The sequence below is a fragment of the Drosophila takahashii genome, chromosome 3R (assembly GCF_030179915.1).
Source record: "Drosophila takahashii strain IR98-3 E-12201 chromosome 3R, DtakHiC1v2, whole genome shotgun sequence".
NCBI classification, from domain to species: domain Eukaryota; kingdom Metazoa; phylum Arthropoda; class Insecta; order Diptera; family Drosophilidae; genus Drosophila; species Drosophila takahashii.
This window is the reverse complement of record NC_091681.1, coordinates 25496783-25509135: the sequence shown is the minus strand read 5'-3', so window position 1 is coordinate 25509135 and position 12353 is coordinate 25496783. Positions and strand designations below refer to the sequence as shown.

Here is a 12353-nt window from a genome sequence, read left to right as displayed (position 1 = left end):
TCAACGAGTTTTTCTTGTCGATAATGATTATACAATAATTTGTTATTGTGACCCCGGTTTTGTTTTTTGGGGGTGTTGGTAATTACATTTGACTTTCGGGGAAGACGCCGGGGTAGTGTTACGGATTAATCGAATTAGGCCCAAATCTGTGACAACAAGACGGATAATTAACAGCCGGCGTTTGCTCATTGCCAGTTGCAGGAATTCCCATGTAATCACAGGGAAAGAAAAAATATTTTAAATAAAAAAAAACGGGAATATATAAACTTATTTTAACATTAATCATTGAACGTTTATACTAAGTAGATATTTAAATTCCAAAGAAAAACTTACTGGAAATAAAATCACTCGATGTTTGACACAAGAAGTTATTTTAAATGTTTATAAATATTTCATAAAGTATTGTAAATTGAAGATAAAATAATATTATTATTTAATATGCATATTTTCTATTTTATATATATATTTCATTTTTTAGAGAAGTTTTTAGCAAACTCATTTTTTATTTAATATTTATACCTTTTAGCCATGAAACCTTAAACTTTTTTCTCCCTGCAGTAATAGTAACTGCGTTGACAGTAAATTAAGCACGCATTAGTACATCCCCCCGACTGAAACCCAACCCCCATCCTGCACGTGCCCCTTCAACAATTCATAATCGTAAAACTTAATCGCTGAGCTCATTTTCGCCTTTTCTCCCTTGTTTATTTTCCCAAACATAAAGAAACGCACTCGCCAAAGTTCAATCGAAAATGTGGTAATAAAACAGAATTAGCACACGCAGAAAGTAAAAGTAAAATTTTTAACAAAATAAATATGAGGCACATTAGAACTATATCGACAATCATCAATAGTTGCGATTTGGGTTAAGCAAACGTTGCATCGAAAACAGAGCCCAACCCATTCCAAAAAAAAAGTATACCACCCCCTTTTGGATGGCCCACCTTTTATTTGCATTGCGGGTGACAGTTGAGTTAAATTTTGAAAAGAAATTCACGCTGGGAACGATGGCGTGGCTGCTGTTTTGAGTTTTGCTGTTTATTGTGACTGTGAGTCAGTGGGCGACAAAAACGGCGGGCATTTCTTATTCAGACGGCGTCCCTGCGATTGCAAACGCGATCGCGATTGTCATTGCCCCAAAAAAAGCAGAAGACCAAACTAAAGTCAAGAAATCGAAAGGCGCCACACACACGCGACTGGCAAATCAAATGGACAACCGACTGACTGACTTAATTTACCCCTCATCTTCCTCTGTCTTTTTAGTCTTTTAGTGGACAGCTCCGACGTGTTCGACCGCTTACTTTTCCTTTTTCCCACTTTTTGCTCCGATTTCGCTCGCTTTTCTCATTTTCATTTCCAGCAGTGCGTAATTAGGCAGAGCAAGGCGTAAAAAATGAGACGGCCAGATAGAAAATGGCAACATGAAAGACGAGCGCATAAATCACAATTCATACTCGCATAAATAAAGACATTTGATTTGGAACTGGGCCTTTCTCGAGTTGATGGGTCTACATGGCTGACCGAAATAGCAAAGCCCAATCAACTTGTGATGCAGGCGGAAAATTCTTAAAACGAAATGCCGGCCTCTCCGGCGTATACGCAATAAATTTTCATATTTCTTATGCCGCTCGCGCTCTCTTATCCGATTTGCCCCCAGTTCGCTGGGCTGTAAGCGATATAATAGAATGGATTTTGGCCAGGGATTGGAGGATTCGAGGGGATGGTACTACATATATGACGTTTCGGCTGCCGAAATTTATAAACAAACCCAACTGAGCCGGGGCTGATTCAACCTGGGTGCGTATTAAATATGTTTGGCATTAAATTTGCGCGGCAATACGAATGGTAAACAAAAGGCCCCAAAGAGCGCCAACAGATGTTGCATTTATTTAATGAGCCGACGATGGGTGGGCGTTGGGCGATGGGCGGTGGGCAATGGGGTGTTGGAAATGTGTTCTTAAGCAAATAAAAACCCATATTTATACAACTTATTCGCCTATTTCTGGACGGGCACTTGAGTATGGGAACGTGAGCCGCCAAAATGAGTTGAAAAATTCGGCGACATCACTTGGAATTTCTTCGAGTGGGGCTCAGGCTCAACTCAAGGTCACAGCGAAGGGAGTTCGGTGTGAAAAATTCAAGAAGCTCAGTTCGCCACACTTTTCAAGTGCGGTTTTGAAGCATACACTCGAAATAATCACGATCTTGAATTTCGATCATCGCGAAGTTTTAGCGATCGCTGAACGCGATGATGACGATCATGACTTGACGGTGGCATTAATTTGTCAATGTTTGTATTTTGAAATCAATATTATCAACAGTATAAACATTATTAATAACGATGCTTGAGTTGCGGTTCACTGGATTGTCGGGGCTGTTGAGATAAACAGAACCATTGAAACGCGTATGCAAATGCCGGCAAGTCGTTGGATTCATTTATTCGATCGAAAAAATAATGAGGCAGCTTATTTTAACGGAGAGGAGGGATTGCAAAAAATTTATTGAAATTGGAATAGAAATAAGAAAGGGAACAGATATGAGAACGCTTTCCAACATTATAAAACATGTAAACAATAGATATTGTTACCAAGTCAAGGCCTTCACATTAGATTTTCGAAGCAGTTTATACAGATAACCCTTTATAAACGCTATAAACATTGTATTCAGCCCAATTTACTTTTCAAATTATCAAGAGCATACGAGTTTCGTTTTCAATAGCATTATCGCAGACACCTTCACTTTGTTGACACACCGCAAGTGGAAAACTACGCGGTCGCTTAGGAACCACTTACCTACGAAAAGCCGGCGGAAAACTCAAGATCGGCGGGGAATATAAGTATATAGATCGGGAATGTGGAACTGTGCCGTCGGGCCCCGCAAAATGCCTCTGCTGCGGTGGCAAGTGCATTAATTTCCGATGTCAAACTTCACGGCAACACTTAACGAAATACTTTTTTATGTTTTGCATGTAATTAAAAGCATTAACACGACGCCGCCGACAACCGCAGCCAGCTGACAGCGGTGTTGACATTAATGGCAGCGGCAAAGTGCAGGCGGATCGCTTGTAGAATGGCTAGCATCACATATAGGAGGAGGTAAGACAAAAGCCGCACCGAGACATATACCGCGATGCACCTGTCACTCGTGAATTCTATTTCCCAAATTTCTCGATTCCAGAACCAGAACTCTCATGCGATTCGCCGCGACAAGGACAAACTGATCCAGCCAACCGCTCGACGGCAAGTTTTCCAAAAGACTAACAGCGCGGTTTTCTAGCAAACAATTTTCATACGCCGTGTTTGCCGGCATGGCCAAAACAACTGGCCAAAAGCTCTTGGGGGAATCGGCCAAGCAATCGGTTTCAAGCTAGCCGAGAGCTTTTCCGCTCGGATTTGCCCCTCCGGCAATTTGTATTTTGGCGCGAAAAGCATTCGACGGGGCTTTAGTGAATGGAGCAATAAAGCATTGTGGTTGTTTAGATGGGGGGTAGAATTGCGTAGAATCATGGGGGGAATTACTGTGACGCAACCTGAATAAAGTGCGCGTAAAAGCTGGCATGCAATCACGGACAATACAGGGTGGTGCAAATGGGGCTAGAATAAAAGGTTTAATGAAAGTTTTAATTTTCACAGTTATTTTTAGCATTCTCACGAGAGATTATTAAATTATCTCTTAATTTTTCTGTCTAAACAAACAAAATAGAATATTGCTTAGACTAATGCCTTAATCTTTATATCAAAACTGAAAAATTTAAGATCAATTTAACAAATTTGTACCGTTTAATTAATTAACTATTTGCTCTTGAAAGAAAAGTATTCTTCAAGAACACTATCATTTCACACTACTTATAATAATAAAGGCTAACGATGTCAAGTTGTTAATGCCATTCAGAACTTTGACAATACTATGACGAATAGTAAGTGGCTACAAGTACTATAACTAATCGCTGCAATTTTCTAATAATAAATCACTTGTTCTTATCATTATTGAACAATACACTTATGTTTTATTTGTTTGAACTATTTATACAAGTGAGTTATGGAATTGGTAAACAATTAAGTCCTTTTGACATTATAATCAGTTTTTACTGATTGATTAATTAATCTTTTCGGAAGTCTAGGAATCTGGACCTTTGGACCTTACTTAACCAAGAATTTCAATGTTTAGGTAATCGTAGTTGTTCCTTAAGATCATATCATACATATCTACAAAATATGTTTGCACTCATTAATCAATAATTAATACTACCCCAAATTTTCAAAATTTCATAATTAAAGTGTTAGTTTACCACTTTTAATCTTCCACACGTGCATGTATTTTTAGCTCTGACTAGTTTGTACAGTCACTTTGCCCTCAAGGATCAGCAAACTTTGGAGTCCAGCGAATTACTATCTAATCGAACGGTCTTTCGTCTCAAGAAAACAATAAATGGGATTTCCTTGTTGCTTCTGTTGAGGCAACGCAACATTAATTGGCGAAAAGTACGACGGTCGCTTATCAGGGCAATAATAAACCAATGAGCAATCAAAATATTATTGCCAGCTTGGATTTTCCAAGTCCCAGACGCTAAGATATCAATCAGCTGGCCGTTTTTATTTCGCTTCTTGAAGTTCAAGAGGCTTTTAAAACGCTCGAGTCTATCTAAACTCTGACTGCAGATAATCAGTTGCCTTGCCTAAGAAACCTCTTTAAATTTATTAATTCGCAGTAAACTGTGTTGTTTTCACTTTTCGAGACAATATTTCCATTCGCAACTTATTAATATAACTGGCAATCAACTTCAAAGTTCAGTTAAAACCCACTCAAACGTGCTGAGACTTTTGTGAGTCACGTTCCTCTCAAGTGAAATGGAGTCTACATGCTCATACTGCGTGCATTGTAGGAAAATTGGCCGTTTTTATTGTTCCTTTTTAGGCTGATAAAAAACTAATATCTATTTCCTGGCGACCAAATTAAGATATAATCTGTCAGAAATCGGCTGATCTCAACAGGAAATTAAGGAATTGTGTTCAAAGTTTATAGATCCATAATGTTATGTTGAACTATTTGAATTTCGTTAACTAACAAACACTCCAATGACTTTGAGCTCACATTTAAAATGTGACCGAGTAGCTAAAAGTCTCTTGTAAGTGGCACCACTTGGACCTATTTCAAGTCGTAGAGTTAAATATCACTTTAAAGTGCATAGACTTGGCTTGACTTAAATAGGGGTTTTCAAGTTAAAGTGAGTGAAAGTTACAAGTTAACTTATAAGTTTCCACTTCAGTGTTTACTTTTGCAACCCTAAGTTATGAAACTAAATTTAAATGTAATTTTTATTGATTTATTTAGCATACTATATGTAAATATAAATAATACTCTATATTCATTTCTATATACATTTAGCTTCCTACAAAAGCTGTAGCTTTCTTAGTGACCTCTAACTAGTAATATTGGTTTATTTCTCCTCGTTAGTCTGCAGTTCAGTCTTGGTCTCCAAAGGAGGAGCTGATGCCGATGCACCTTCGTTAAAGGGGGCAATCGGTTGAGGAGCTTGCTTCTCTAGATCCACAGGTGATTGGTTTGCCTCCGGAGCTGCCTCAGCAGGTTGCACTTTTGGCTGGGGAGCAGGTCTTCGGTTCGGAAGAATGAGACTCTCCAATCCGCCGCAAGGAGCTTCGATCAAAATGTACATGACATAGGCGAGCAGCACCGAAAATCCAAAGTCCTGCCAGAAACGCAGCATCTAATACAGAAATTAGATTGTTAGTTCAGCACCATAAACAGTAACCACAGATCACTTACAATATCGTAGTTTGAGAAGTAGGTGTTGACTCGCGTGCGCCCACCATTAAGGTTCTGAATCACCAGATGACCCATGTAGGTGCAGAAGGAAAGCTTCGACAGGGGCTGCCAAAGGGGCGAGCAGAGGAAGGAGTTGGCCAGTCCACCGTATCCCTGCATGCAGGCAAAGACCACCCAACTAAGGCCCAGAGGCCAGGCAACCCGGGAGAGCGACACGTAGAAGGCTTCGTTGAGCACGGGCAGCGTCTTGGTCTTGCCCATTCCATAAGGATACATGGCAAAGATGCAGGTGAACAGCAGGGCCAAGCTGGTGATCCATCCCAGCCAGACAGCAAAACGATTCAACTTGATGGACTTGCCACGGATCGAGTGCAGGAAGTAGCCGAACAGGAAGCCAACCAGCCAACCCGAGGTCCTGTTGTGCGTGTAGTGCGAGAGATCCTCTGAGTAATCATCAGGTCCTCCACCGCCACCACCATTTATGCTGTTTTTAATAAAATAAAGGAAAAGAGGGGAGAAAGTAAATTAATAAATTCCTAATAAATCCTAAAAATACCTACAGAGAGTAGTCGTTAATCACCATAATGCTGAACAAGTAGGCGACGAATCCCAGTGTGATTAGCAGAACCACTGCGGCACCCTTCTTGCCCCACTTGTAGACGATAAGCAGCAGGAAGGGAGCGATGATATATAGCTGCATATCGATGGCCAGATACCACGTGTGAGCCAGGCACTAAATAGTAGAGTAGAGTAGATTCCGATTAGCATAGTGCGGGAATGGAGCGAATGCAGACCTACTTCCTGATCGGCAGCGTAGTTCTGAATGTAGAGCAGGGTCCAATACCAGTTATCTTCGCACCTATCGTAGCTATCAAAGTTCCAGTTGCCGTAGAGCGGTCCGTCGCCCAAAAGGGGCAGTATCTTCCAGTAGACCAATATAGATATGGCCACAACGGGCGTGAGGCGAAGGTAGCGGTGAAGGTACATCAGTGGAATATTTAGCTTTCCCTTGGCCCTTAAAAGATAATGGTTTGGTATAGGAAGGTCGGGGGTATTTTTGGTTAGTAAACCTACTTTTCCATTGAACGCAGGGCGACCATTGCCACCAGCAGTCCGCTGATGAAGAAAAAGGTGTCCACTGCGAACACGCCCTCATAGATAATGTCCATGAAGGGTGTCTTGGCCCACTAGTGATTTAAGTTGATAAATTAATAAATATTCCTCTAAAGTTTATCTTCCTACTTACAGTATACACATCGTACAGGTTGATATTGGGGGAGGTGATACCAATTATATAGTCGTGACCATAGCACACCCAAATCAAGGACATTCCACGCAATCCATGAAGACACTCAATCACATTCGGATTGGGTTTGGTGGTAATGTGGAAAAGCGATCGGGAATTGGCACGAGCAGAGAAAACCTTCAGAATGGCAGGCAGATTTTCTACAAATTTAATCGAAATGTAGAAAGGGGGATTTTTTACTTGAAACATTAAATATACTTACTTTGATCCTCGCACAGGAAATAGTCGTAGAGGGTAGACAAAACCACCACACCGGCAAAAACAGATAAAAGAGAGCTGTAAGTTAAACACTAAAATAAAGAAAAATTTTAAAAATAAATAAATTTTTTCAACTCACATAGTAAAAATGGTCACTGCATCGTAGTCCTCGCGCTCCGCAGTTTTGCAGGTGTTTTCGCTGACCAAATTCTGAGTCGAACTGAGCTCCAAACCGACTAATTGCTTAAGGACTCGTCGCAGGAGTGTGTCCATATTGGTGGCCGAACAGGAGGCGGGAAAACAAACAGCCGACTGGACATTCATCCTCATCATGCCACCACCACCTCCGCCGTTTCCCAGCAATGACTGCAGTGGCAGATTGGCCAGGCAGTACTTGCCAAGCAGATTAGAGCCCGTTGTGAGGGTCTGTTCGATGGCAACGCACTCGTCGTAGTGACCCAGGTCCTTCAAGTGACCCTTCAAAATACCAGCCGGTAAGGATCCCCAGGCGTCAATCACTGTGCAAAAAAATCCTTAGAATCACCGCTCACGCTTTCCCTTTCACAATCACTCACTTCTGTAGGACCACAGACTGCCAGAGGCCAAGCCTGCGGTCAACTGAGCAAATTCTGCATAGCACTGTAGATCCGAAACGGTGGGAAGTCGTCCTTCGGGCACCAAATCCTCCAAAGTTACATTCCGATAGTGGTTAAAGAATTCCTCTGGCAAATGCCGCAGTTTGTTCAACCGTTGGTAATCCTCTACATCCAGTTCGATGCCTGCACTTAGTCCAAGATCAAAGTCAAGGGCACTGGCTATGGCCAGTCCCAAAAAAAGTAGTACCACTGTGATTTTCACCATCTCTGTAGACCTGCGACTACCGAATGTTTCGCATCCGGACTACAGCCACCCCTTTTATAGGCGCTGTCTGCTGGTCTTTCGAGATAAGGATTAGTAATATATGGTCACTTTCGATTAGCCCAATTTCCAGCGTTAACATGACTCTGCAATCGTAAAATTCCTTTTAAAAATTTATAATTTTGATTAAAATCATTCAAGAATTATTTGTTTTTGCATATTATGGGGGTCGAAGTGTGATTATCTTATCGATGCCATGCAATACGTGTGCTGAAGTAGCCAAAACACTTTAAACTGTAATGAATAATGAACTAATAATATATAAGGTTCAAAGTAATTCGCATAAGTTAAGATCAGATATTGATGGTGGGCAAACATGAATACCAAATTGGGATATGAGGTGTTCAGGGGTTCCACGACCTTGTCCACTTGAGAACTATTTCCTCAGGTTCAAAACTCAACCATTACCCGGTATAAATATACTGCAACTCACTTTCTTATCTCCCGATGTCTGGTAATCCAAACACGCTTGCGGCTGGTCAAGTGGGTTTTCAGGTGCTATTTATTACTTTATGATTAAGTAGATGCGATCAGTCCGGAAAGCTGATAGCGAGTATATCTCAATGATCTGATTTTTGCAATTAGTTAATTTACATAAGGCTGGTTTGGCGTGGAACTTGATCGACTTGAATGGTGATCAGCTGGCGTGGCTGCCATAAGTCACCATCGATATACGGCCAGCTAAATCAGTCTGCTTCTTTAATGGTAGTTTAATTGATCGCATAATTCACATTTAACACATTTGATGGTGTAATTGTATCTACATTACTATGGGCACAAGTGTTTCCTGAAGAGAGTTCAAGCTTGCCCAGATAATATACTTATTTGTCTGGCTATTTTATGGGTATTCAGGCCTTCAGATGTTTCCAAGTCTTTGGGGGCTTCCTCTGGAAGGGGTTCCGTGGGCTTGGAGGCAGACCTTCGATTGGGTAGCAACATTGCCTCCAAGCCGCCACAAGGAGCTTCAATTAGGAGGTACATGAGATAGGCGAGCAGCACGGAGAACCCAAAGTCCTGCCAGAAACGCAGCATCTATAAATGAAAGTTGGTTAAGAACATTAAACTTTAAAGTAACCTGACGAACACTCACCACATCGTAGTCGGAAAAGTAAGTGCTCACACGAGTTCGACCCGCATTAAGGTTCTGTATGAAAAGATGCCAGATGTAGACGGAAAACGACAACTTTGAGAGTGGCTGCCAGAGTGGAGAGGCCAGGATGGAGTTGGCCAATCCTCCGTATCCCTGCGTGCAGGCGAAGACCACCCAACTCAGAGCCAAGGGCCAGGCAATCCGAGAGAGGGATATGTAGAAGGCCTCGGCAACCGAAGATAGCGGTTTGCTCTTCCCGACCCCAAAAGGATACATGGCAAAGATGACGGTGAACAAGAAGGCCAGACTGATGATCCATCCCGCCCAGACAGCAGGACGACTCAACTTGAGGCTCCTGCCGCGTATCGTGTGCAGGAAGTAGCCAAACAGGAAACCCACCAGCCAACCGGAAGCCCGATTGTGGGTGTGATGGGAAACCCCTTGGGAGCTGACCAGGTCGAGGGATACTCTGAAAAAACTTACTAGAAAACTACTCTTGCATGGAAAAAACTTTGTACTTACAGTGAGTACTCGTTAATGGCTACATAAGCAATGAGGAAGGCGGCTAGAGCAAGAACAAGAAGCAAAACCGCAGCTGCTCCTTTTTTGCCCCACCGGAAGACGGCAAAAAGGAAAATGGGCGCCAGGATATAGAGCTGCATATCGATGGCCAGGTACCAGGCTTGAACGAGGCACTTTGGAGGGAAAACTATTAATTTACATTTTAATTTAATTTAATTATAAATACCTCGCTGTCAGTGGCGTAGTTCTGAACGTAGAGCAGGGTCCAGAACCAGTTATTCTTGCAGTTGTCGTAGTTGTCAAAGTTCCACTTTCCAAACAATGGACCATCGCCCATGAGGGGCAGCAACTTCAGATGGACGATGATGGCCACTGCCAACATGGGAGTGATGCGAAGGTATCGATGGAGGTACATCAAAGGCACATTCAGCTTTCCCTTGGCTCTGTAAGTTATATATTTCTAAACAATTAAAAAATAAATAATAAATTGAAGTACCTACCTTTCCATGGCGCGCAAAGAGACAACGGCAACCAAGAGGCCACTGAGAAAGAAGAATGTATCCACAGCAAACACTCCTTCATTGATGAACTCCATGAACGGCGTCTTGATCCACTGTTTTCATGATGCAACATAAGATATAGGAGCTCTAGAACCCAGAAATATCACTTACCGAATAAATATCCACATAGTTGATATTGGGGGAGGTAAAAGTGACTATATAATCATGACCGTAGCAAACCCAAATCAAGGACAAGCAACGGATTCCATGGAGACACTCTATGACATTTGGATTGCTTTTGGTGGAAATGTGGAAAAGGGCCCGAGAATTGGCACGGGCTGAGAAAGCCTTCAGAATGGCAGGTAGTTCCTCTATAAATTAAGCCTATAAGAAGATTTCTTTCAGTGTCAAGTTTTAATTACTTACTTTGATCCTTGCACAGGAAGAAGTCATACAGAGTTGAGATGGCAACTGCTGCACCAAATATGGATAAAAGTACTCTAAAGGGTAATAAAGTGGTTAGTATAGGAAAGGATAGCTAAAAAACTTGTAATTCTTACATTGTGAAAATGGTGAGTCCATCGTAGGATTCCCGCACTGCCGTCTTACAGGAGCCCTCCTTGACCAAAGTCAAATTTGAGTTCACTTCGACATCAAGAAGTTGCTGAACGACCCTTCGCAGCAGAGTATCCATATTTGAGGCGGAACACGAGGCGGGAAAGCAAACAGCCGTCTGGATACCTATCAGATTGACTATTCCAGAAGTTCCCAGCAACTGTTGAATTGGCAGCTGGGCAAGGCAGTACTTGCCAAGAATGTTATAGCTGGATCCAATGGCCTGATCAATCCGCACGCACTCGTCATAGTGACCCAGATCTTTGAGGTGCCCCATGAGGATTCCCGCCGGAAGGGATCCCCACGAGTCGATCACTTAACACGTTGCCTATTAATATTTTAATTACCTTGTGCATCTTTTAACAAACTTACTTTTGTAGGCCCATAGACTTCCTAAAGATATACCCGCCGTCAACTGGGCAAACTCCGCATAACACTGTAGGTCCTGTGTGGTGATTAGCCTTTCGTCTATAACCAAATCAGTAATTGTGATTTTCTGATAGTAGCTGAAGAACTCCTCGGGCAAATGTCGAAGTCTGCTTAGGCGGTGATATTCCATCATATCCCTAATTTCAACGTCCGGAAGTTCCATATTTGGAATTGCGGATTTGCCTAAGGCAATTCCAAATAGAAGAATGAGTAATACACTGGTGGCCATTTCGTCGATCGCCTGGCTAACGAATGATCGGTCTTTAGATTGCAGCTAACCTTTTATAATGGTCTTAGTACTTGCAAGGTTCACGATGATTTGGTGGTAACCTTAAGCACTAATCTACAGTTTAGACTTCCGAAGAAGGCGATTTGATAACTTTTCCCACATCATTATGAATGTTTGTCGTGTGCCACATCTTATCGCTGCGATTATCAATGTTCAATAAACGGTACAGTAGCTCCCCACAAACATTTTTTTGGTGAGTGTGTTTTGACCATGGTCAATTATACCGAAATTATAGAACGCACTTATCTTAATAATTCGCAGCAACAGTTATTATGGGAATGTTATGAATGCCTTGATAAATGTGCATTTTAAAATAGGAGTTATAGAAGCTGTTCCTTGATTTGTCTTTACCTACCTATTTATTATAAAATGCTTTATTTAACTAATCTTATCCGCTGATCAACTCATAGCAAAAATTCCTCTGACTCCCCAACGAAGTGGGTAATTTACAATGTGGGGAAGTACTATCTGCATGTGTCAGCTGCGTGCTGCATAATTTCAAAGTTTGATACTCTGAGTTTTTCTCTGGAAAAAAATTGTTTAGCTAGAGCCGAAGTTAAGGACGTGCGTTGTCGGTCATGGTCAACGTGGTCGAAAAAGCGTAATAAAGCCCATTTAATAATAATTATGACAACAGGCTTACAAGTACACACTTAACTGGGAAATATTGCCTGAGTTTTCAGGTGTTTTTCACTCATATGG

The 12353-nt window shown here is 41.7% G+C and overlaps 2 protein-coding genes across 2 annotated transcripts; both read right to left on the bottom strand.

Annotated features, from left to right (window-relative positions):
- Nucleotides 1-5322: 5322 nt before the first annotated feature.
- On the bottom strand, nucleotides 5323-8164 carry LOC108061765 (nose resistant to fluoxetine protein 6-like). The gene is made up of 9 exons (XM_017148111.3): nucleotides 7864-8164; nucleotides 7428-7806; nucleotides 7293-7366; nucleotides 7031-7230; nucleotides 6859-6971; nucleotides 6583-6799; nucleotides 6345-6517; nucleotides 5785-6268; nucleotides 5323-5725 (listed from the first exon to the last, which is right to left on the bottom strand). The coding sequence occupies exons 1-9, from the start codon at nucleotides 8147-8149 to the stop codon at nucleotides 5438-5440; spliced, it is 2214 nt and encodes a 737-aa protein (XP_017003600.2). The 5' UTR covers nucleotides 8150-8164; the 3' UTR covers nucleotides 5323-5437.
- Nucleotides 8165-9004: 840 nt separating this feature from the next.
- On the bottom strand, nucleotides 9005-11623 carry LOC108061751 (nose resistant to fluoxetine protein 6). The gene is made up of 9 exons (XM_070216587.1): nucleotides 11306-11623; nucleotides 10879-11248; nucleotides 10745-10818; nucleotides 10490-10689; nucleotides 10319-10431; nucleotides 10045-10261; nucleotides 9819-9991; nucleotides 9297-9765; nucleotides 9005-9238 (listed from the first exon to the last, which is right to left on the bottom strand). Exons 1-9 carry the CDS (start codon nucleotides 11589-11591, stop codon nucleotides 9005-9007), a joined length of 2136 nt encoding a protein of 711 aa, XP_070072688.1. The 5' UTR covers nucleotides 11592-11623.
- Nucleotides 11624-12353: the final 730 nt, after the last annotated feature.

Bases quoted from the DNA above. Each gene is read 5' to 3' on its own strand.
- LOC108061751 (XM_070216587.1), bottom strand. From the start codon at position 11,591: ATGGCCACCAGTGTATTACTCATTCTTCTATTTGGAATTGCCTTAGGC. The intron at 11,249-11,305 runs GTAAGTTTGTTA...CAACGTGTTAAG, and splicing joins AAGTCTATGGGCCTACAAAA to TGATCGACTCGTGGGGATCC. The intron at 10,690-10,744 runs GTAAGTAATTAA...CTTAATTTATAG, and splicing joins CTTCCTGTGCAAGGATCAAA to AGGAACTACCTGCCATTCTG.
- LOC108061765 (XM_017148111.3), bottom strand. From the start codon at position 8,149: ATGGTGAAAATCACAGTGGTACTACTTTTTTTGGGACTGGCCATAGCC. The intron at 6,972-7,030 runs GTAAGTAGGAAG...TTAAATCACTAG, and splicing joins ACCTGTACGATGTGTATACT to TGGGCCAAGACACCCTTCAT. The intron at 6,518-6,582 runs GTAGGTCTGCAT...TCTACTATTTAG, and splicing joins ACTACGCTGCCGATCAGGAA to TGCCTGGCTCACACGTGGTA.